The sequence below is a fragment of the Calypte anna genome, chromosome Z, assembly GCF_003957555.1.
Source record: "Calypte anna isolate BGI_N300 chromosome Z, bCalAnn1_v1.p, whole genome shotgun sequence".
Lineage (NCBI taxonomy): Eukaryota > Metazoa > Chordata > Aves > Apodiformes > Trochilidae > Calypte > Calypte anna.
In genome coordinates this window covers 37655067-37679772 of record NC_044274.1, presented here as the reverse complement: position 1 = coordinate 37679772, position 24706 = coordinate 37655067, and the positions used below count along the sequence as shown (strand labels likewise).

Here is a 24706-nt window from a genome sequence, read left to right as displayed (position 1 = left end):
TATAGAAAACAACATAAAAAAGCAGGAAAATACCTTTCAGCAGTTACTGCTGAAGAGGTTTCCCAAAAATCTTCAGCTTTTAACACTGATACTGCATCAATACACTGTTTCACCTCTATGTTTTTAATTGTCATATCTAAACAAATAGGACATCTCATTCTGTTCATTTAGTCTATATCCAGGACTAAATCAAAGCAGTCTGTTGACACACTCAATGAGACCTCCTCAGCAGAGAAAGTAGGAAGAAAGACCCATGGGTTGGAATACAAAGGTATTTAATGAAATAACTAAATACAGACACCAACATAAAGTACATAAATTTATACTCAGCATTGCCCTCAGGAGCAGCAGATGGAGCAGCAGGCCACGAAGGAGGCCTGTAGGAGAGGGAGTAGCAGGCCTCCATGAAACAGCACTCTGCACCCTCAGCACGTTCTTTCTTCTTCTAATGAGCATGAAATAAGTGCTAGGCAATACACGTCTTAGCTTGGGTCAGCTGCCCCCACATAAGATCCCAGCTGACTTGGGGTTACTAATGGCCTGCCCTCCATGGCTGGACTGTGAGTCTCTTCCAGTGAAACCAGGACAATACCACAAGGGCGAAAGCCAACATGAAACACATCTGCTTTAAGGGTAGTTTACTTACAAATTTCAGCAAAGAATTGGCAGCTTCAACATGAGAACACATTCGGTGTCTCTCTAAGGGAAATCCACCCTCCTACTTGTTCTTGTATGCATATCGTGGACTGAGCCCCTCTTCTCTCCAGATCCTGTCTCCTCCTTTCGTTGTCTTTCTGAAGCAAAATACAGAGTGGGTCTATCAGACCTTCCTGGTGGTGGGAAAAACATGACAAAAAAGATGATGATGGTGATGGCACCGCAAGCTTTCAAACGAGAGGCAACTAAATTACATGCAGTTAATGAACTTTAAAACAAGTTGGTTTGAAATAATACATTATCTTCTAAATGATAACCAAATACAACAGTTATGCTTCAGTAATGTGTATGTTCCACATTCCACCTGCAGATAAGTGCACCCATCTCTTCAAAGATAGGGGAATCTATACATATGTGCTTATCTTTTAAATGACAGAATCGGAACATGATTTGGGTTGGAATGGACCTTACAGACCACCTAGTTCCAACTCCCTTCCATGGGTAGAGACACTTCCCACCAAACTAGGTCGGTCAAAGCCCTGTCCAACCTGGTCTTGAACACTTCCAGGATGTGGCATCCACAGCTACCCTGGGCAACTGTTCCAGTGTTTTACCACCCTCACAGTAAATAATTCTGACTAATCTAAATCTATCCTTTTTCAGCTTAAAACCACTCCCCTTTGTCCTATCACTACATACCCTTGTAGAAAGTCCCTCTAAATGCACGTTGCTTAACATCTAGCAAGACGAATAAAATCATACAGGTATAAATTGCTCATTTTAATATATAAATTAACCACTGCTGCTGCTTTTGCTTGTTTACCTGTCGAACAAGAGAATGGTAGCCGGGAAGTATGCGCAGTGTGAGCGGGACAGGCCAGGGACAACGCGGGCGGTGCTCGCCCTCTGCCGGCTGTAACCGCGCGGGAGCCCCCTCAGGCGCTGCGGGACCCGGCCCGGCCTCGCCGAGCTGCACTGACAGCCGAAACCGCCGACGGAGTGCTCGGACCCCGCTAACGAGGAGATGTACGGGCCGCCCCCCCCCCCCGCCCTGCGGCTGCTGGCCAGCAAGTCCCGCCGCCTTCCCCGGCAGAAGATGCCGCCTGCCACCGGCCCTGCCCGCCTCGGTCCCCAGGAGGATGAAATCCCCTTCACTCGCGAAACGGCCGGGGACATTTCCCAACCACCGCCTTTCGCCCCGCAGTCACGGGCCGGTACCGGAATCCTTTCTGAGTAAGGAGGCGGGACCGCCTGCGTTACACACCCCCGGGAGGGGCTGAGGCGGGCGGGAGGCGCGGACCCACCCGCGCGGTACCCGGCGGGCCGCTGACCCGGAAGCGCTCTGCCGGCCCGGCGCGGCCGGTGGCGGCGGGGGAGGTGGAAGATGGCCGAGTCGCCGGAGGAGGTGGCGGTGCTGGTGCAGCGTGTGGTGAAGGATATTCGCAACGCCTTCCAGCGGAACCCCCACATGTGAGCGGCGTTGGGGCCGGGGCCGGGGTCGGGCCGGGCCGCAGCCGGGAGCACTGCTGCTCCTCAGCCCCGTGGCTGCTCCTCGGCCGGCGGTGGCCCCTTCTCCCTCGCCTTCGAGCAGGCGGGCGGGGGTGCGGGGTCCGGAGGCGCGGCGGGCCGCTCGTCGCATAGCGGTGCCTGTCGGGGCCGGCTGCCGGGCCCAAGGTCACGGCCGTGAGGGGCCGCGGGGGCTTCAGCGCGTCACCTCCCCGGGCGCCACAGCCTGCCGGCAGGAGGGCCGGCACCGGGAGGCTTCCGTGGAAGCTGCGCTCCATCGGGGCAGACCGCTGATGCCGCGTACCTTCCGTGCTCTCCCACTGACCCGTTTTCTCCCGCATAGCGCCGCCAAGCACCCGCTCCGGGAGTTGGGAGTCACTCCCGTGCGCCCGGGTGTCGGTCCGGGCCCGAGCTGCGGCAGCGCTCCGGCTGCGGGTGAGCCCTGCGGCCGCCGCGTCAGCCTGGCGGGCAAAAACAGCTCCGTCGGTAGCATGGGCTTGGTGATGGAAAACCGGCAAGGATTCCCTTATGGGGAAGTGATTGGTGTCTTTCTAAGGATAAATTCTTCAATTAACTGTGCTTGAATGTGAGGTTTGGCAGTGTTAACTCATCGCGTGCTCGAGGTGGGATTCCCCCTGGCCTGTAGGGATGGATCGTGGGTTCCGAGCCCCGTGGGAGGCAGCAGGGTCCTGGGGGCTCCGAGGCTGAGTGTTAATGCGCGGGAAAAGATGTCCCAGACTGAAGCCTGCTGAACACCATCCTTGCACAAATGGTGCAGTTTGATAAATGCCACCTTCAAATCTGGATCAGTTAGTATCACAGAATTGTAATGGGTTTGAAGGGACCCCTGAGGATCATCTGGTCCGACCCTCCCTGCTAGAGCAGGATCCCCTAGAGCTGGTTTGAGAGGAATGCATCCAAGTGGGTCTTGAATGTCTCCAGGAATAAAGAATCCACAACTTCCCAGGGCAATCAATTCCAGTGTTGTGTTACCCTCAGAGTGAAGACATATTTTCTCATATTTAGTTTAAATCTCTTGTGTGCCCATTTGTGTCCTGTTCTGTCACTGGACACCACAGAGAAGGGTCCAGACCCATTCTCCTGACACCCCCCCCTTTAGATTTTCATGAACATTGGTAAGATCCCTCCCCCCAGCCTCCTTTTCTCTAAGCTAAACAACCCAAGCTCTCTCAACCTTTCCTCATAGAGCAGATGCTCCAGTCCTTTCATCATTTTAATGGTAAGAGTCCAGTTCTGGACTCTCTCCAATAAACCTTTGTCCTTCTTGAATTAGGAAGCCCAGAACTCCACACAACACTCTAGGTGAGGCCTCACCAGATCTCCCTTAACCTGCTGGCCACATTCTTCTTAATGCATCCCAGGATGGCATTGGCCCTCTTGGCTGCCACAGCACATATTGGCTCTTGGTGAGCCTGTTGTCCACCATGAGTCCCACGTCTTTGTCTCCAGAGCTGCTTTCCAGCAGGTCAACTCCAGACCTGTACTTGTTCCTCCCCAGATGGAGTACTTTATGCTTGCCCCTAAAACTTGAATTTCATTTGCTTTCTCCCCACCCAGGTCTGCAACGTGTCCAGGTCACACTGGGTGGCAGCATAGCCCTGTGGTGTGTCAGCCAGCCCTCCCAGTTTTGTATCATCAGGGAACTTGCTGACGGTAACACTCTATCCCCTCATTGAGGAATATATGGAATAAGACTGAACCCAGCACTCGTCCCTGAGGGACATCACTGGTCACTGATTTCCAACATGACTCAGACCCACTGACTGCAACTCTTGGAGCTCTGTCCTTCAGCCAGTCCTTAATCCATCTTACTACCCAGCTGTCCAATCCATATTTCTCTAATTTGCTTGTGAGGGTATCGAGAGGGACAGTGTCAGAAGCCTTGCTGAGGTCAAGTTAGATGACATCAGCTGTCCTCCCTCATCTAACCATCTGGTTATGCCATCATAAAATGTTATCAGGTTGGTTAAGCATGACTTTCCTGTAATAAATCCATGCTGGCTACTCCTTAAAACCTTTCTTTCATCTAGGTGGTTAGAGATGGCCTCCAGCATGAGCTGCTGCATCACCTTTCCAGGGATGGAGGTGAGACTGACTGGTCTGTAGTTGACTGGGTCTTCCTTCTTACCCCTTTGGAAGACTGGAGTGACATTAGTTTCCTTCCAGTCTTCAGGCACCTCGCCAGTTTTCCATGATTTTTCAAAAATGGGGGAGAGTGGTTCAGCAACAACATCACCCAGCTCTCTCAGTACTCATGGATGAACTGTGTCAGGGCCCATGCTTGCCAGTGTTTTTCATTGTGTGTTGTGTTGAAGAAGCCTAAAGGAATATCTGTCTAAATAACAGCCTGCTGTCTTGTGAGAATCAGGTTTTTCTAACAATCTGGGCATCAGATGGTCTGCAATTTAATTTCAGTTCCACTGCTGACCAGCTCTGAGACCGTAATTTAGGTACTTCCTATTTATCTGTGTCCTTCCCCATCCTTTTTTTTTTTTTTGGTTTTTCTGGTTTTTTTTACATTAGCTGTCCAGGGAAGCAGTGTTCTATCAGCTTTGGTAAACTCCACATTGGTTATGGGAAATGAGGTACCCCATAATGGATAATAACCTCATAGCCCAAGTATTTGTGTTGATCAGAAATGCTGCAGTCTCTGAGGTGGTGGCCTATTAATCTGCTCCAGAAAATAGTATGTTAAGCAAGTACATAGGAAAAATTTACGGGCTTGTAATTTATCCTTGGCTTAAAAGAGAGAATTAAAATGAATACCTTCATGTGTCTATAAATGTAGTAACCAACTTGGGTGGGTGGCCAGGTTTTAAAATACAGCATATGGATGCTGTTAAAAAAAAATAAATTAGTGTTTTGTCATGAAACTTCATTTTTAGTTTGTGAGGCGTATTGTCCTGTAAACAGCTAGCATGTGTGAATGAGCATTGTGATTCTAATTAGTTCCTCATCCTTCACCATAATTGTTCATTGGTGGCAAACTTCAAGGTTGTATTGTTGAAGAGTGTGTTGCTCTTGCTGCTTTCTTTCATAGATGCAATCTTAGGGATGGAAGTAGGCTGCAAGAGTTACGAGCTCTGAGACTGATGCACTGTGTTATGCTTCGAGTGTGGAAGCAGGAGCTTTCGGTTTACCCTCGAAAGGAGAAAAAGTGGGAGTTTTGTCTGCTGGAGTTCTGAACTGCAGGCACTGAAGTGGGACTGTACGTGGCCTGAATGTCTTTCTGCCTCTAGAGGACTGGGCTGCAGTCATGCTGTCCAAATGTTTTCATGTATCCTGGAGACATCTTGTCTTCTTGCTGGTGACCAAAACAGTTGTAACCAGCTGCTGTCCCTGTTTTCCTCTTGAATTGAGCAGTCTGTTTGTGTCACAGATCCAGGATTGGATTCTTTTATATTGCATTCACTTGGCTCCGCTGAAAATAAGGGATCTGCCACATGCATGATGATCCTATTCACGTCTTGTACTGTTACCCCCTACCTGCCTTTCTTCCAGCATTTGTTGTCCCTAGTCCTTGACTGTTTGCTTGGCTTTTGTCAGAATGGATGTGTTGTTCTGTCTGGTTTTTAAAGGGGATGTTTTCTTTGGACAGTACTAATAATAGCATAAAAATACGGTTTTAGACTTCGTAGGACATTGGCTTGTTTCTGGTTTTGTTTGCTCTAAATTAAATCTGCAGCAAGACTGTTCATTTTTTAAAGCTGAGCTTACTGCTAACTGGATATGCAACATAAAGTTATTTTTGCCTTATCTCTCTGATAAATCAATTTTCTTCTGTTGGATAACTGTGTCAGCGTGATAGTTTTCAGTTTTGTATGGCTATGACATTTATTTGAAGATGTTTTTACCCTAGCTACAAGCGTAGTTGCTGATAAAGTCCTATATATGAGCTATCCCACTGGAACTGAATTTATAACCAGCAGTATAATTACACATAAACGTATACTTACTTTTTTAACTTTGCTCTTCTTCTGCATGTGAAGTCAAAGAGAAATAGACTTAGTTATTGTAAAAGTGTGTTAATTTGATGGATTTAATTGGAGAAATTAACTCTTAGATGGTTGCCTAGCATTTTTGTACAAAATCTGAGGATGGTATTTATGGTTTGCCAAGAATCATTTATGCCACTGTAGTTCTGGTAATTTTTTCTGACTAAATCCATCACACTCTTATTGTAGTAAAGGTAGGACACTTCATTTTGTTAGATTAGAAACTCTGAATCAAGGTTGCTCCTGGTGTGACTGCAAATTTCTCTGCAGGGGGTTCAGAAATAAAATTCCTTGAGTTTTTACTCTAGCCAAATCCAAAATTTGTTTTGCCAGTGTTCTTTTCTTTAGATAGTTCCATATCTTTGTTCAGCATTGATGCTTACAAATATAACAATGGTAAGTAAAAATAATTTGTTGCTGATACTTTGTGAGACGTGTTACCAGTGTAGAACTTTGTTAATGCAGCAGAAATATCCAATCAAGTGGAGATTAATATGTCAAAGAAAAAGGAAAGTTTTCAAAAGTGAAGAAGTCTTATTTACTGATTCTTTAGAAGCAAATATTGGCTAGTAGTACTTTGGATTTCATTAATATATTACTAGTCTTTCATTTATGAAATTTGTACCACTAAGATAATGGCTAATCATAGCATGGAAGTTAATTTATAATTTTAAATTCTAAGAATCAGTTGAATATGCTGCACTGCACAATAAGGAAAAAAAAAGTTTCAGCTCTTGATTCCCTGCTTTTCAAATGTTGTAAATTCATTAGCCAGTAAGCATTTCGTGAGACTTACTTTAATGTTACAATATACACTTTTCAAGTGTCCCTGCTCTGCATCCTATTCTAGTATTAAAGACTTCTTATAGTAGCAGAAACATTAAATTGCTCAGGTCCAGTTCTTATTGTCAGTAGAGTTGTAGTAGTGTAGTATCTACCAATTGTACCTCCAATTTAGATCTCCCAGCCATTTTGTAATATCCTCTGTCTAATAATGTGGGGAGAGGTTGGGTTATTTTAAAGATGATCTTCCTGAAAAAAATTGGAGAAGAAATTGAAGAATTTGGGTACCTTCACATGGAGCACCCAAAACTGAAGACCTGTCATGATAACATCACAAGTAAAGCCTCCTTCCCTTGCAGTACTTTGTACTGCTTTGTACAGTTTTATGAAAAGGGAACTTTTTTTGTACCATCATTTTTTTTTCCAAGTTTAAAGTAGGTTGGCTAGGGTTTACTTTGGGGAGAGTTATTGAGTAGCTGAGTCAGCAGACTGGTCTTGAAGCAGGTCCTGCAGCAGATTGTCAGTACACAGCTAAGCTTTGCACTATGGACCAAGTGTGGATTGTGCAGCTCCATGGTCTTGTGTGTCTCATTTTGCACATCTTGGGTCTTGGCACAGGTTGAAATAGCTCTGTTATGGCTTCAGGCTTTATGACAACCCAGCTAAAATCTTCTACTAAGTTCTGGTTGCATCCTTGGTGCATTTTAGGAATGTAAACATAGTGTGGTACCCTGTAAATAGGGAGATAATTCATGCAGTTTTTACAGTGTGACTGTGGTGCTTGCCTTGAGGAAAATAAATGTATAACCACCAAATAACTCCTAAAATTCAAGAGACAGTGTCAGAAAGCTGGAAAATATAGGGAGATAAATTAGAAACATAAGCCCTGAATTGGTGTTTCCTTTAGTACTGTGAGCAGCTTGCACCCGTCACTACACATAAGTGTAGGCATCATCTGTGCTGCAATTAGTTTGGGCAATCCTGTCATATAAATAGGCTTGTCTTCCATCACAAAGCCAGAGGCAATTTGCACAGGATGTAGGGTACTTCAGTTTCTTCATTTTACAAGCAGTAATTCAGTGGTGCCTTCATGAGAGTCCTGCTCCAGAAACGTTCTTTGGATACACAAGGGAGCAGAGGCTAGAGAAGTTTTCAAGCAGTGTCTCCTTGGCTGGCAGACCTGCACCATTACTTGCTCCTTCTGCACGTCTGAGGGGGCCTTCAGAAGCAGCCTTCAGAGCTTCAGATGGTTTGAATTTTTAAATTTTTTTTTTTTTTTTCTGTGGAATATGCACCCCACATTGGATAAACATGCTATCCTGACATTTTGCATCTTGAGTTCTGTTGCATCTTGAGAACTGAATGCAACATACAATTTCTAAACAACACATTATTAGACAATACCAAGGTGTTGGAGACAACATTTCTACTAATGACTACTCCCGGTTTGTATCTTAGCAAAAACTGAGTTGTTGCCACAAAAAACAAGTTTTTTTTTGCTCTGTGTCTTGGTGAATTTCATTATGCAGTGGTTTGCCAATTCTGACTAGATGACTGTGGACTTGAGCTGGGGTGCACACCATACCTGTCTGCTCTTTTGGCATGTTTAAAGCAGTGTTGTGAAATTTAGCTCACCCAAGTCAGACTTCTTGTATCTCTTAAGAAGCAAAGGTGAAGCCATATGTTGGGTTGTTTGAGTTTTTTTGTTTGTTTGTTTTTTAGTTTCCATACTATTTTCTTTTGGTGTACTGTTTAGAAATTTCTTGTGCTAATTCATGGAGATAATCACCAAAGCAGCAAGTGAATGCATCTTTGTTCAGGTGGGGACCTGTATGTACCTACATGAAAGACCAGACAAAGTCTGCCAAAGGACTAGAGTATAACATTCATAAAAGAAGGGAAGCTGCATGAAGTACAAACTTAAGGCTATAAGGTACCATATTAAAAGAAGTAGACTGGAATGTAATTTTGGGTCAAAGCTGACTGGCTTCCTGAACAGCTTAAACGTGTGTTGAGTGGAGTAGCTGAGAATAGGATCTTGCTTTGATACCCATTGTTTGCAATTGGTGCAGTAGGAAAATGTTGGTTTTCTCCTCTGTGTCCTTAGATTACCAGGGATTGGTAAGGGACCTGGCTGTGCCTTTGGAGACAGAGCCAAGTGATCTTCAAATACCTTACATCGAGTTACTTGTGCTCTTTGTGGTTTTTGATGTGTGGAAGATTAAATAATTTTCTTCATAAGCAAATATATTCTTAAAAAATCACACAGTGGCATTTTTTGTTACTTCAGACACAAAACTAAATCGGTACACTCAGGTTTCCATTAACAGAATTAATTTAAGGTTTTTGAGTAGAGGTTGTGAACTTAAAACTTAGGGTGTACCTATAGAACTTGTATTGAGAAAATTTAAGATGGAGGATTTGCTTTCTATCTGAAATCATAAGAGATCTTTTTTTTCTTCCCTGGGGCCTGAGGATCTCCCTCCTCAGCAACAAAATTTTTCACTAAATAGGAGCTGATGGAGAAATCATATGTAATGGAAAGTAAAAAATAATGTTTTCTGTCCAAACAAGTGGGAATGCTTGACAACCTGTGTTTTTAAGAAGCTGCTTCTTCCAACATCACTACTTGCTAGGTAAAGCTGAGGAAAAAGCTATCATGCAATATGATCCTTTGAAAATAAGCAGCTGAGTTTCTTCTGCTTTGTTTGCTCGTATGAATTTTTGTGTACATTGCTATTTTTTTTAAAGGCTTGATTAAAGCCTCTCATACAGAGTAGCCATTTAAGCAGACTGGCCTCTGTGTCTTAAGTTTTCCCCTTGGTGGTACATGGAAAAATGGGGCATGTGGAAGTATATCCGTGGAAAGTCACACATTGCTATGTGACTTTTGATCTTCTTACCTTTTGTTTCAAAGAACCTTATCATGTTGCTGCAGGGCACTCTTTGGTAACTTTGGGTCAGTGTGGTGCCTCTTACTACTGATGTAAGGGTAAAATGCCTGCTACTAATTGTCTAGGGGTCACATTGACCTGATAGAAGATAACACAGAATGCTTGTTTAATAGAAACAAAGAAATTGTTTAGGTTGTCATCACCTTATAAGAGAAATATATGTGCTAAACTGATAACTATAGGAACCCTGAGATAAGAAACAGAACATGTTGTCTTGTTCTGAAGACTGAAGAAATGTGCATGCCCGGAGAAGAAGAGGTGAAAGTTTACTCAGAAAGTTTACCTTTGCTTCATTTTTACTTCATCCCCACGACCACCACCAGGAGACACTACACAAGCACAGGAAGGAGAAGATTATGAAAATGACCTCTTGGGACTAATTTTAATACGAAGCGGGAGTAGGTGATGCATATGTGTAGGCATATTGCAAAATCTAATGAATGTGTAAAACTGCAGTGTACATAACAAAAGCCTGATTTTGAGATTGGTGTGCATGGGTTTCAGAGGAATTATTCCCTCCTGTGCCCAGTGCTGAATAAACATACCCCTCTCTATAACTTTCCAAGCTGCAGAGTTGTTTTCCCCCAAAGTCACTATTTAACTTGTTTTGTTTCCCTTCAGCTGCAGTTGTTACAGCTTTGTCACATCTCCATCACAAAGCCATGGATGCTTGTGTTAGTTCAGTTATGTTAAACGGCTTAGGTGATAAACAAAAAATACAAAAACAAACAAACAAAAAAAACGGGGTGTGTGGGGGAGAGGGAAGGGACCTTCCTTGCTCAGGATATGTGGAAAATGTAATAAAACTTTTCCAATATATCTTGAGAAGAGCCAGAATCATCAAAAAGAATTTTCTTAGGCAACTGCTAAAGGATCTTTAATTCATTCTGGTTTATCTAATTATGACTGTTACTTCCAGAGTCTTCAGCAAGTCTTAAAATATTTCCAGTTTTTCCTCACTCAGCATTAGGAAAGCAGTGCAGAATTTTTGCACTGGCGCTTAACTCAGAACCACAACTGGCTTTTTTTATTGTGTTCAAATAAATTGTACAGAAGAAAAATTAAATTTTTTTTTCCTCAACTGAAATCTTTATTTGTGCCTAAAACAGGTTTAAATAATTTATTTTGTTTTGCTAAGTTAATATACCATGGGAGTTTTGAAGAGGATGGCTTTCTGAAAATAGATTTTGTCATTCCTACCATCCTTCAAGAAAGTGAATTCTTGATAACAAATACAGATTCTAGTGAAAACCTGGTGAAGATGGTGGAGTGACTGTGTGGGCAGCATTGCTGCTTCCCACTCAAGAGGAAAATTGTTGTTGTCTACTGGAAATAAGTTTAATTATTTTTCTTTCTGTTTTTTAAGAGATGAAATTGGATTAATACCCTGCCCTGAAGCCAGATATAACCGGAGCCCTATCATCCTGGTAGAAAACAAGCTTGGTGTGGAGAGCTGGTGTGTCAAGTTCCTTTTGCCATATGTCCACAATAAACTTCTCCTCTACAGACAAAGAAAACAATGGCTGAACAAAGATGGTAAGTTACCCAGTTGGAGAATAGCTTCTTATCAGATTCTTAATGCACATTTTTATTTACCTTATAATCATTTAGGTTGGAAAAGACCCTTGAGTCCAAACATTAACCTAACACTGCCAAGTCCCCACTGAACTATGTCCCTAAGCATTACATCTACACATCTCTTGAATATCTCCAGGGATTAAGACTCAACAACTACCCTGGGCAGCCTGTTCCAGTGCTACACAACTCTTTGAATAGATAAACTTTTCCTCACTTCCAAAGTAAAAATCCTGTGGCACAGTTCGAGGCCATTTCCTCTTACCCTGTCCAACCTCCTTTCAGGTACTTGTGGAGAGCCATAAGGTTCCCCCTCAGCCTCATTTTCTCCAGGCTGAACAACAACATTCACTTCAGCCACTTCTAAGACTTATTCTCCAGACCTTTCACCAGCTTTTTCTCCCTTCTCTGAATGTGTTTCAGCACCTCTATGTCTTTCTTGTAGTGGGATGCCCAAAACTGAACACATCATCGCACTGAACACAAGGTGCTGCCTTGCCAGTGCAGAGCACCAGGGGAGACAATCACTTCTGCAGACCCGTTGGCCAGACTATTGCTGATATAAGACAGGATGCTGCAGGCCTTCTTGCCAGCTGGGCACACTGCTGGCTTAATGTTCATCAGGCTGTCAACCAGCACCCTCAGGTCCTTTTCCTCTGAGCAGCTTTTCAGGTCACTCTTCCCCAAATCTGTAGTGTTGCATGGGGTCTTTGTGACCCAGCTGAAGGACCTGACACTTAGCCTTGTTGAATCTCACACAGCTGGCCTTGGCCTATCGATCCAGCCTGTCCAGGTCCCTTTGTAGAGCCTTCATACTCTCAAGGATATCAGCACTCCCTCCCAACTCAGTGTCATCTGCAAACTTGCTAAGAGTGCACTCGTTTGCTCATACAGTTCATTTACCATTTTTGGTGCTACACTGTCCCTAAGAGGGGACAGCTAGTTTAACCTGTTCTGAAAGAACTGTTACTTTGGGGGAGGACAGGATTGTGCATCTTGTCAACCTATAGAAACTGTAGGATTGCTTCATTGAAAATGTAAATTGGTTTACTCTTGCACAACCTGAAAGGGTTAGAGGGAGATGACCTATTCTGGGGGACTGATTTAGGGAAGTGATGCTAGTCAATCTTTACATAAGGGATATTGTCCTGCTTTACTGAGTTAGAAGTAAACATCACTGTGGTGATGTGTGGGTATAAAGTAAGAAACAAGTGCAGTGGTTTTCAGATGTATGTTCAGAAATCGTTAGGTTTTTAGTTGTGAAGCTTTATTTCCTTTTCATTTTTTTTTAGTTTGTTTTTAAATTTGTTTTCTTGCATGGAACATACTAAAGTATGTATATTGAATTTTTAAAAATAATTATAAACAGGTGTGACATGGTAGATACTTGCTTGATAATGTGTCCTGTTCAGAGTAAGAATGAAAAAGTTTAACTAATTTAAGGAAGTAATTTTTTTGGTCATGGTTTCAGGTCTCTTCTAAAGAGCAGTCAGCATAAAAAGGTTCTTACTCTAGGGTTATCCAGTGTTTGTTCATATTCTTTTTCAGGGTTCTTTCTAGTACCTTCTGCCTACTAGGATATTTTTCACGGTTTTGTGTTCTAGCAAGAAGGATATCTTTTCTGTTGAAGAACACCCTGTGATCCCACACAGTTCTGACCTTTAGGATCTCACATGCACCTGGGTGTCAGTTTGGCTATATATTTGTTACTGTATATTAATTTTTTTTATGTTTGCATTAAGTTAATCTAATCCATAAAGCACTGACTTTGTCCATTGTCCTTTAAAATGACTGTCCCAGACTACTTCCCCCTCCTGGAACTTTCCCAACACCCTTCATTGAGTTGTGTTAATTGTATCTATAGCAGTCTTGTACCAAGCAATGTCCTTGGTTGCTTGATGAGCTAGTGAGTTAAATTATGTATTAAGTAGTGGGATGCTCACAGCTGCTGCAAACTTTACTGCCTATTCATCATGTAAGTAACATGCAGTACCATCTTGAACAGATAGGTTTCGAGAGTAGGTCTGTGTGGATCAGGAAAAGAGGTCTAGTAACATCTTTCTTGATACAACTGCCATTTACTTTTATCTTCTTTAATTTTTTATTACTATAGTCTGTTTCACTGTATGTGGATGTAGCCATCTGTGCACTTACCCTCATTAAAGCATAAGGACAGTCAAATGGTGTTAATCAAGTCTGTAATGTGCACTTAAGCTTCTTTTGCATTCAGGGACGATATGTAGAAAGAAGATTGAGGTCTCTGTGGTATCTTGGCAAGAGAGCACTCTTAAGGCAATGAATTTTGCCTACTTTTGTTTGCCTGAGTGCAGATTCTAGCATTATTAAACATACTTTAATTCTTTACTGCAAACAAGTAGGTATATAACTCAGCTATTTTGAAAGGAGTGTCATTAAATGGCAGAGAAGATTCATAATGTGAGTGTGAATGTTCTGGCCTTCTCGTGGATGGGGACAGGCCAAACATAGGAACTTTTTAGACCATTGCAGGCTAGAGCATGATAAAGAGGACCACTGGCAACATACATACAGTCTTCTAGTGCTAGCTGTGTACCTTGTGTGGTGTCAAAGTAACAAACACTGGCTTGATTCTTTTAGTTAATTCTCCACTCAAAAGGGTAGTTTTAAGTGTGTTCATGTGTTGCCAAGAATGACTGACCTGTTGTCTGTATTTTATTTTTATCTAACAGGGTTTTTTTGGTGCATCATTCTGTGATTATTTTGCCTTTTTTAAGGTAAATTGCCTTTTTTAATTTACACAAAATTTATTTTCTTGGATATTCTTTCTCAGTACAGACATTTTTGAAAGAGTTTTATTCCTAGGGCATGTGTGTTTCTAACATAAGTAACCTTCATTTCTTACTTGGTCTCTGTAGTTTATGGATGGACTTGGAAAGACCTGCCTCTTTTTGATAGTGTGTCCAGCAGATCAAGGGAGGTTCTTCTCCCCCTCTACTCTGCCCTGGTGAGACCACACCTGGAATACTGTATCCAGTTTGGGACTTCCAAGTTCAAGAGGGAAAGGAACCTACTGTAGAGAGTTCAGTGGAGAGCTTTAAGTATGGTTAAGGGACTTGAACATCTCTCCTGTGAAGGAAGACTGAGAGAATTGGTGCTGTTTAGCCTTGAGAAAAGAAGGATAAGAGTGGATCTCATTAATGTCTATAAATACCTGAGGGGTGGGTGTCAAGAGGATGAGGCCAATCTGTTTTCATTGGTGCCCAGTAATAGGACAAGGAATAATGGGTTTAAGCTAGAACATAGGAAGTTCCACCTCAACATGAGAAGGAACGGATTCCTTACTGTGAGGGTGATGGAGCCCTGGGACAGGCTGCCCAGGGAGGTTGTGGAATCTCCTTCTCTGGACACTTTCAAAAGCTGCCTGGAATGCATTTTTGTGTGGCCTTCCCCAGGTGATCCTGCTTGGCAGGGGTGTTGAACTAGATGATCTCTAGAGGTCCCTTCCAACCCATATCATTCTGTGATTTTGTGATTCTCTGATAGCAGCCATCAAGTTGCTGCTGATGCATTCACTTCTTAAATAAACCAGTGATTGTGATCTCATTACAAAGTCAGAATTTATAATGTATATTACTATAAAATTCAATTAGAAGAGCTTTAATAAAGGGTAAATAAATCATGCTTCCTTTAACATGGAGCCAGAAACAAATTTTAGCATCTAAAGAGAGAAACCTGCTCATTGTGACCAGTGGTTTCATTGCTCTGCTTTTTTCAGGTCTGAGGTAGGAATTAGTGAGAAATAATTCCATTATGCTGCAGATATGCGGGGAGACTTTTTGGTCTAAAATGTTACAGAAAAGTCTTCCCTTTAGAACTGTGTAGTGGACAAAAGCTTGGTATTTCAAGGCAAAATGCAAACCTCTGAGATTTGTGTAACTGTTGTGTTGGGAGACTGGAGACCACTGATAGCTGTTAGCTAAAGGGCCTCTGGGTACTTATATGCTGACACCCTGCTCTGTTCCCCCACTGGTCCAGGTGCTCTTTGGCTTTTTGGCACCCAGTGCCAATTCCACTGGGATGGTATGGTGCACCCACTGCTTGAAGGGTATCTGCTTCCTTCCCAGACAAAGCTTTGCAGAACCCTTCCTTTCAAACTGCAGATCATGGTGCTAAATACTGAGGTGACATTTAAATTACTGTCTGTTGTTGGAGGCTTTGGTTTTCTTCTCTTGAAAACAAAACTCCATTTTACTTTGTTCCTGCAATTACAAAAGCCAGCTAAAACTGTTTGAGAATAAATGATCTACAGAGTTTTCAATTCAGTTGAGGTTTTGTTTCAGTACTATGAAACTTGATCTGGACCTCCATGTAAATAACCTGTTTGCAAAGCAAGGTACAGTTTATAGGGTTTAGTGTTTTATGATAATACAGTTTCACATTTGACAGGAAATCTGAGGAGAAATTATACTGCAGTGGTGGAAGGAATGAAAGTGCAATTCTTCCTTAAGGGGATTTACAGGATTGTCTCTAATGTAGTGTAAATAGGCATATTCTATCAAGAGTTCTCACATTTCTTGTGCATTTCAAATACCCTCAAGGATTTTTCTCCAAATTCCTTTTTGTAGACAAAAGTGTATGCCTGGAATTTGGCAAGATGGTTGTTTTCTTCTGAATATAGTGGAGAGAGAGGTTTTATTTATTCCTGCTGTAAAACTCAACTGCATAATCCATTGATGCTTGTAACAAACAAGGGTTGCAAATGTAATATTTTGTTACTTTTGTGTTGTTCAAACTACTGTAAGCCATTTTAAATAGGAGAGAGTAGAAAAACAGAGTGCTGATTCAAGCGTCTGCTTTTATATGTGGTGGCTGATATTTTTCTGGCAGAATCCTTGAGGAAGGAAGTACTTTATAATCAGTCATCGATGGTTTACTGTGACAGATGTTTGATTTAGTTATAGTTTCTTTTGAATGCCCGGATTTCAGACTGTTTGTCTTCTTGCTGCTGCTATAGCTTAGAAATTGTAACTTTACAGTGTTTTTATCCTTTCTCCAATCTATTTTAATTCATGAATGCATATTATTTGTATTATCACAAGACAGTTTTCTGAACTTGCTACAAAGTACTTCTCTTTTTATACAATATATTGTGAGAATGCCCAGAATATCCTTACTTCCCATAAATCTGTGCTTCCGCTTTTGAAACACTCTTCTGAGAAGTGCATCTTAATGTGATACACTTAGAAAGAATTAAAATCTGGATACAACCATATTATGTTACAACCATATGTTAAAAGCATACTGTCATTTTTCTCCTTTTGCAGCTGGGGAGACTTTCAGGTGCAAAAGTACTTGTGGGTTGTGATCACCTGTGATGCTCTAGTTTGTTTAAAATGTATCCAGCAGAGAGAACTGCTGTTACTTGTTGCACAGAGTGCCAAAGAACATGACATGGAGGAACTGGATATGAGATTTTCCTCTTGTTGGCTTCTTTCCTGTGGTAATGTTCAGGGTGAAGTCAATTTCTGTAACAGGAAAATGGATAAAATGGAAAAAATAACAAGATTATGCTGGACTGGGCTCAATTGGTGCTGTTCCAGAACAACATTAACAAAATACTCATTATCTGAAAATCATGACTTCGTAGGATAAACTATATTGGCTTAAGTGGAGTCGTGTAGACAAGAAAAAACATTTTTAATTCCAAAGATTGAACTAGGCTCTAATAAGCTTTTCCTTAATGTGTCTTGTAAACCATAGTATATACATTGTTAGTACCTACAAATTACAGAAAACAGTATTGTATTTAGAAAATCCAGTGCTCAGAAGTTCAGAATTTTTTATGACAAATAACTGCCTGTTATTTGTTGCTGCATTTTGCTGCATCTCTGTCTTATCCTGCACTGCAATTTCATTTACTTTTCCCTCATGTAGACAAAATTCCTGCAGACATCTCCTTCATTGCACAGTCCCCTTCTCTTGATTCGTCTCATGACTGAGCATTGGAGCCTTACAACACAGTCTGCTGACCTCTTGGCAAAGTAGTAGGCAGCTGGGAAAGAAGTTCACCATGGAAAGCATCAATAGACCTAGATTTGGTGCACTGAACCTTTCATAATGTGTTTCAAAAGTTGTACTGAACCAGCCATTTGCTGGCAGTCTCGATTAAATATATCTTAAAGCAAGTTTGAAATGTGTGTGGCTCTTCTTGTCTAGGGGATGAGCTGGTATTAAAATGTTTGTGGTTTTTTGGTTTTAGAGGAGTTTTCAGTTGTTGTTGGTTTGTTTCCAGTAGCTTGGGAACAAATTGCCAGCTGGAGAGAAAGTTGACTGAATGGGGTAAAAAAGCAATTAACTGAATAAAGGTTTTTAGCCATGCTTTGTGTTAGCAACAAATCTCATAATTCCCTTTTTTTTGTTGTTGTTTTTTTTCCTCTTTAAGAAACTTAGTTGCCAGGTGGCAGGTACTGCTAGTTTGATATAAAGGAGATTTACATTAACCTGAAAGAGTTGCTATTTGCTCTTGGCCTATTGCATTTTGAGAGGCAATTTGTGTGTACTGTTTGTGACACAAGGTAATAATAGCAGAATGTTCAGAGCCTTTAATTGTGTGTATTTATGAGCTGTCAAACTGAGAGATTTTGAAAATATAATTACTAATATTTGAGAAGGTAAACTGGAAAATTTCTAAGAGGCAACAACAGATAAAAATTTTTAACTGGTGTTTTGTTAAATGTTGCTAATGAAGTTTTTGAATGTAAAATTGAAATGGTAGTCAGCAAAACACTCTAGATGTTTAATTCTATATATGTGAGTAATCCTGGATATTTCAACTATGCAATTCATCTATCTAAAATTATGTAAGTATTGAAATACTTTGCTGGTCCGGAGATGGGGTAAATCAAAGAAGAAACTTTGCAGATTTACACAGCAAATTAGAAAGAAGCTTTCTGCAAATGAGAAATATTCTTTCCTTGGCAGAAAAAGAGGGCTTTAAAAGTAATCTCTCGTTATTCAAAATTCCCAACTAAGACTCATGAGAATAGAAAGTGAAGGTAGGACCTTCAGGTAATTTCCATAACCACTTAGTGCACAATAGAATACACCGAAGAAATTTTTTTTTTTTCTTCCCCCTGCATTATATGATGACATAACATGTTCCTCAAAAATGGAAACGTCATGGAAAACCCTAAATTACTTTGTTGGACATAAGTATTCTCTGTTATTGTTGAATTTTGTCTGTGACTTTTTAAACTTTTGGTTTGCAATTATATTAACTGTGCTAACCAAAGATCAAGTTCCATGAGATACCTTTTTTTCCTTTCTTTTCCTTGAACAGTAATAAAGTGCTGCTACTTTGCTAGAAATCACCTGGAGAAGTATAAGCTATTTAGTATGTTAAATGCTGGGTGATAGGAGAGAACGTAGCCAAACTTTCTTGGCAGTAAAAGCCTGAGTAATCACTTTCAGTTCCAATAAAAGTTTCTTCTTACTCAGTTGCAAAATTAGCATGTAATTTTAAGAAATATGATTGTGGCAGAAGTTAACTGAACTAATGTGTGTCCCGAGAGCAGAGGTTAAGGGAACCAAGTGCAGAGACAGCCTGAACTTACCTGGAAATGCCCCCACTGTTACCTGGGTGGGACTCAAAACTGCTGAAATGGTGCAGAGGAGTGAGTGCCAAGGGAAAGACTAGATTACAATGAAATTCTCTTCCCTTCTCGGCAGCCATCATTAAAAATGAGTGTAATAAGTAATTCTGCAGCCCGTGCAGTCCTTAAGCAGGGATGCAAACAAATGTTCTGTTCTTTCTTTCTTAGTGAATTGGCTATAAGATCTCAATCAGGAGCAAAGCTGTCGCTTGAGAATATATTTTAGGTGTTTCCTTTGCAGTTAGATAGCAGAAGTATTTTGTGATCCTGATTCATGGATATGGTGGGGTTTTTTTTAGTTTTTTATACTATGTGTATTTTTTGTAACAGCATGGGACATGGCAGCCATCTGCAACTCAGGCTTGTACTGGAATAGTTAGTTTATATTTTTCGTGGTATTACCTTATTTTAAAATCGTTGGTTTCTTCTTTGGAAGATGTATACAAGATGTTCATGTTGTATACAGGATGTCTGCAATTTAAATCACAGAATGCTCAAAGATTCCATGCAGTGGCAGTCCCTTGCTGAGGGCATACTCTATTTGATTATAATACAGGTAGAGGTCAGAAATTTCCAGCTGCAAGCTCAGATGTGAGTTGTGAGAAAAAAAGAAGTCCATTATTTTAAATAATGAAAAGGGACGGCATGACAGATATTGCTCCCTTTTAAATTAAGCTGGCATTTTTTTTAAAATGAACTGGAGGTATCTGTGGGTGCAGCAGCATGAGGGGGATAAATCTGCAAGAAGAAGAGGGAGTAAAGGAGTAAAGAGCAGAAAGAGCTCTCTCTTTGTGTGCAGATCATTACTAATCTTTTTGTCTTTTGTTCAATTGTTTCAGAACTGATAGATATCACATGTACCCTGCTGCTACTGAACCCTGACTTCACCACTGCTTGGAATGTGAGGTATGTTGCTCTCAGCAAATGATATCAGAAAGACCTGGGCCTTCTATTCCAGTCATATGTTGGCTTTAAGTGGTAGTTAGTGACACAACTAGAGACACAGTTAGAGCATTCAATTTGAACATTGCAGAAGGAATGTTAAAAAGCTCTTTTATCTGTATTCCTTGCAGACAGTTTCAGACTGTCTTTTTTTTTTTTTTTTTTTTTGCTTTTTTTTGTTTTTATTTCTATTTTTCCTTTTTGTTGTTGTTTTTCTGTAGTGCAGGCTAAAGATTACACTGCATATGAAGGGACATGTTTGGCCCACTTTTTGTGAGGATGTAAGTCCCATAGAACTTCAACTCCTCTCAGTTAAGGAAGGCTGATTGTAACCTGCAGATGGGCAAATCCTTTTTGCTGAATCACATGGGGCCCAACTGCTGTCTCTTCACAGTTACAATTTTACCCCTATTATATATTATAATATATGTATTAATATTATACTTGAGTCCTTGTGAGATTACAGTTTAGCTTGTTGCCATTATCAGTGCAGCTCACTGAAGCTGAATAGCACTCAATAGATAGACTGGAAGGGGAGGGAAGGAAGGCTGGTATAATTTGTTTTTCACACATTTCTCCTCACTCTGCTTCATGAGTAGGGCGGGAATTAGATTCCCCACCATTGATCCTGCTGCAGTACCTGTCCAAGAGTCCTGGAGGAGGAGCAGGAATTTAACTCCTTGCTGTTAATAGAGGCTGAAAGCAACAGTTCTTTCCAATGCTGTAATGTATTTTGTTCGTTTTTGTGTATGTCTCAGAGGTGGGGAATATTCTCTTTCTGTTGCTTCGGTAAGACTGGAGACAGTCTTAAAGGAATAGAAGGGCTGGAGGACTGACAAAAAAATTTTGTGTTTCTGGCTAGGAGAGCTTTCATTAAAACTAAGATTTTTGTAGTTTAGATGCATTATTGCAGTAGGAACAGTTTACAAAATGACCTAGACAACTAATGGCTTTGCAAAGCTGTCAGCCCTAGATATGGCAAATTTGGTTGTTTTGGGGATTTTTTTGGTTTTTTTTTTTCCTTTTTTATTTTCTCTTCTTTTCTTTTTTCTTTTTTTTTCCACTGGTGGGGAAGTTCTGAAGGATACTGCAGTGATCTGTATCTTTCTAGCATCTCAGGTACCAGAAAGGAGGATAAAAATTATAGTAAAGGACTTCCTGTCATCAAAATGTATAGCTTGAGTAGCTTTCAAGTGGTAATACAATAAAGTAATCTTGTCGTTGTTAAAACTGAATCCAGGTTTTTGTCATAGGTTTTGTGGGAAAAAAAATTAATGAAAACGCATTGATCATTATCAGTCTGCCTTTTTTTCTGCCTGAGAGCTGAAAGAATTTGATGTTACATACATAAGAAGAGCAGTTCAAAGTTGTGAGTGGAATAAAAAATGTTAAGGAACATGTATGAGGATTGTTTTCTCTTAGGATGTTGATGGTTTACTGAAGTGTACAAATAGCTCCCCACATTCTTGGCCGTTGATCTGCTTGGTGGTCTGTCCTTGGAGCTCCTTTTAGCATTCAGAGAGAAGCTGCTGTTCTTCCAGCAGTCAGTCAGCAGCTGTGGAGTTTGCTGCCCAGCCTGCTCTAACCAAGGCACAGCTTTGCTGAATCTGGCCCTGCATTTCTTTAGGCTTCTGCTGGGAGTTGGCTCTTTTGAAGAGTAGGCACTTCACTGGCACAGTATTTCAGCTTCTATCCAGTGGAATTCCTGCTTCAGTAAATGACAGGTCATGCTAGCCAGACCAGGAGGCATATACAGTCACAGAGGACAAATATGAGTTCTGCACAGATGCTGGAGGTAAATCCTTACTCTGAGCTAATATGAAGTGGAGTGTTATTGTGTGGGACTTACACTCTACCTGCAGAATTTAATGAATCTGCTGGCGGATGGTTGTATCTTATCTTGCTCAGAGGATGTTTACTGCACCAGATTTGTCCTATGTTCTTTGCACACAAATTTACTGCATTATTTTAGGGGAAAAAAAACATCAGAAACTGTCAACAGACTAAAAAATAAAAATTGTAGTAGTTATTTACTGAATAGCAGCCCTGCACCTTTGGATTGTTTCCCGTAGCATTTAGTTACTCTTTTGTTTTAGGTTGGAATAATCTCTTTTTTTCCAATGTTGAATTCCCTACTGAGAGCTTCAGAGAGTGTGATTGACTCAATAGCACTGAACATGAAGATACAGGACTTAGCAGAGCAAGAACACTGTGGAGGTGTGGAAGGCAAATGAGCTTTTCTGTTCAGCTGATAATCATAAAAAGGTCATATCTGGTTAATTAAGCACAGGAGAACATAAAACTTCAAATGTGTTACCTACTAGGAAGAGGTAGATAGTACACCTTGACTTTGGAGCTGTTCTGAACAATTGTAGTATGCTTGCATAAATGTGTCATTTATTTTAATCAGAAGTGTCTGGGAAGAATCACTAGAAGTGTCTGGGAGGAAGTGTCTAAAGAGAAGGGCAGAGGCTGGGCATGAGAACTGAGCAAGAGCTAAATTGTGTGGTATAGGAAGACATGTGAAAGAACAGGAGATGTGTGACTTTGTAGAATGCACAGGGAAATCTTTGTTATACTGAATGGGCAACAGGATATCTAGTTTTTAAGCATAATTTTACCCTGTGTTTTTAGAAGGTGAAAAATCTCCCAAGCTGAATTGACCAAAATCTTTATGTAGGTGGTTATAAAGGAATTTTCATAGATGTTTTTGTTCTTGCTGACACATACAGTTGATGGAAAGTCAAAAGACATGGGGACTTTTGACAAGGCACTGAAAATTCAAAGTTTTTCCTATCAGGTATCAATGATTTCAAGGATGTTATCAAAACTGTGACAGATCAAAATTATTTCATATTCTTTTTTATGAGAGCTAGAATTCTGAAGGCTGAAAATTTATGTGGTCCACCTGGCAAAGAAAGTTAAAAAAAGAGCTAAAAATTATAAGTTCTGAGCTGGATGTTTTCTGAAAGAGCTTGAAAGGTATTTTTTGGGTCTGTATGATACTTTAGTCACACTTTTGATTGAAGTCCCTTACTTGTGAAAAGGAGTACCTCTCATTTGAAAGTCAGTGAAACTAAAACCTGCTCTTCTGCTACAGCAGTCAAATGTAGTCTTGCCTGTAATGTTCCTTAACTTCTGTAAAAATTAAGCTTACTTTAAGCTTACTTTAAGTTTACTTAAGTTTACTTAAGGCTAAATATGTGTGAGCCTATTTACCTGTAGTTAATGCTTTAATATATGAAGAGCAATTCTTTCACCAGAAGTTTAGGGTTTGGGAGGTAGTTGGCCTGGTAAACTAACTGTTTGTTAAATATGTAGATGCATTTGTTCTGAATGATAGTCTATCTAGGCTGCTTTTCATTGTCTATTTGGAAAATTACTTTCACCAAAGTGTTACCTTTTGCATTGCAGTAATAGGACAATTATTCCACCTGTCTCCAGTGTTGACATTCTCTAAATCTTTCTCTCTTCTGCTGCCAAAGTCAGCACACTGGCTCCAAATAGTCTGGTCAGTCTGCTTCTCCTGGCTGGTATACCTGGATTTGCTCTTGAGCAGCTGCTAAAAGAATCCAGTCTGAAGCATGCTGGACTTTAATTCAAGTAAAAACAAACTTCCCAGATTCTGATCTCTGCAAACAGTCTGTACTGGCTTCACTAGGAACAGAAATTACTTCACTGGAGGCAAAACTACTTTAAGAGTTTGTTGACCTAGCAGTTCAGTAGCAAAAAAAGGGCTTAGGCTCTCGTGTCTTGATGTCTCTCTTGTGTCTGTTTTCTAGAATCTGAAATAACAGGTTACTTGCTGTTGCTTGCCTTCTGACTGTGGGTATACAGCATAATTGAAGCAACACAAATCTAGCTACCAGGTGGAGTCAGTTTCCTACTGAAATCTTCCAGAACAGACAGAAAATTACAATACGTGCATATAGTAAAGGAATGTGTCCATTTCTGTGTCAGCCATAACTTCAGAATCACATTATGTGTTCTGTGTCAGACTGCAAAGAACTTTCCCCTTCCTGCTGGATTGCGGCTTTTTTCAGGGTGTATATCTTCCCTGTCCCCTTTTCCCTCTCCTCCCCCTCCCTTTTGTTTTTTCTGGATCTTCACTCTGCTCTCTCTGTATCAGAGATGCTTTGGAAAAAGGGTTACATTGGATGAACCCTCAGTTTGGCTAGGCAAAATCTTTTATGATTTTAAACCAAAAGTTGTTATACAAGTAAGTAAATGTAATGGTTTCAGTGTTTCTGTTAAGTTTGGAACACATTATAAACATAGAAATATTTCCCACCTCTTCATAAATCTGTGGGACTGAATCTTGAGCCATATTTAAAAACTAAAAGTAAGTGTGTGCTGTGAAGGGAGTCTGTGTGTAGAAGTAACTTTTCAGATGTACAAAATCATCTAAAGGCATAATTTCAAGAAGAAATGTTTAGTCATATATGCAACCTTATTGGCATGCTCTGTTGCGAAGACAAAAAAAAAAAAAAAAAAAAAAGCTGCTTGTGTAATTAAGGTGCTTTCCGATAGTGCAGAAAAAAGCAACATTATTTTCAACAGGCATTACATGAAGGCCAAGTTCCTTGACTTTCTGGTTAGTAACAGAAAATGTAATGTAGAGCCACATACAAATACAGTCGAC

General features: G+C 40.8%; 1 protein-coding gene across 2 annotated transcripts in view; it reads left to right on the top strand.

Annotated features, from left to right (window-relative positions):
* The first annotated feature begins 1964 nt into the window (after positions 1 to 1964).
* PTAR1 (protein prenyltransferase alpha subunit repeat containing 1) overlaps positions 1965 to 24706 on the top strand; it is a 30786-nt gene continuing 8044 nt past the window's right edge. For both annotated transcript variants that reach the window (XM_030467755.1, XM_030467754.1), the window contains exons 1-3: positions 1965 to 2127; positions 11283 to 11452; positions 19962 to 20028. In XM_030467755.1, the coding sequence (XP_030323615.1) occupies positions 2042 to 2127; positions 11283 to 11452; positions 19962 to 20028 (323 nt within the window). In that variant the 5' untranslated portion in view covers positions 1965 to 2041. The remainder of the gene's footprint in view (positions 2128 to 11282; positions 11453 to 19961; positions 20029 to 24706) is intronic.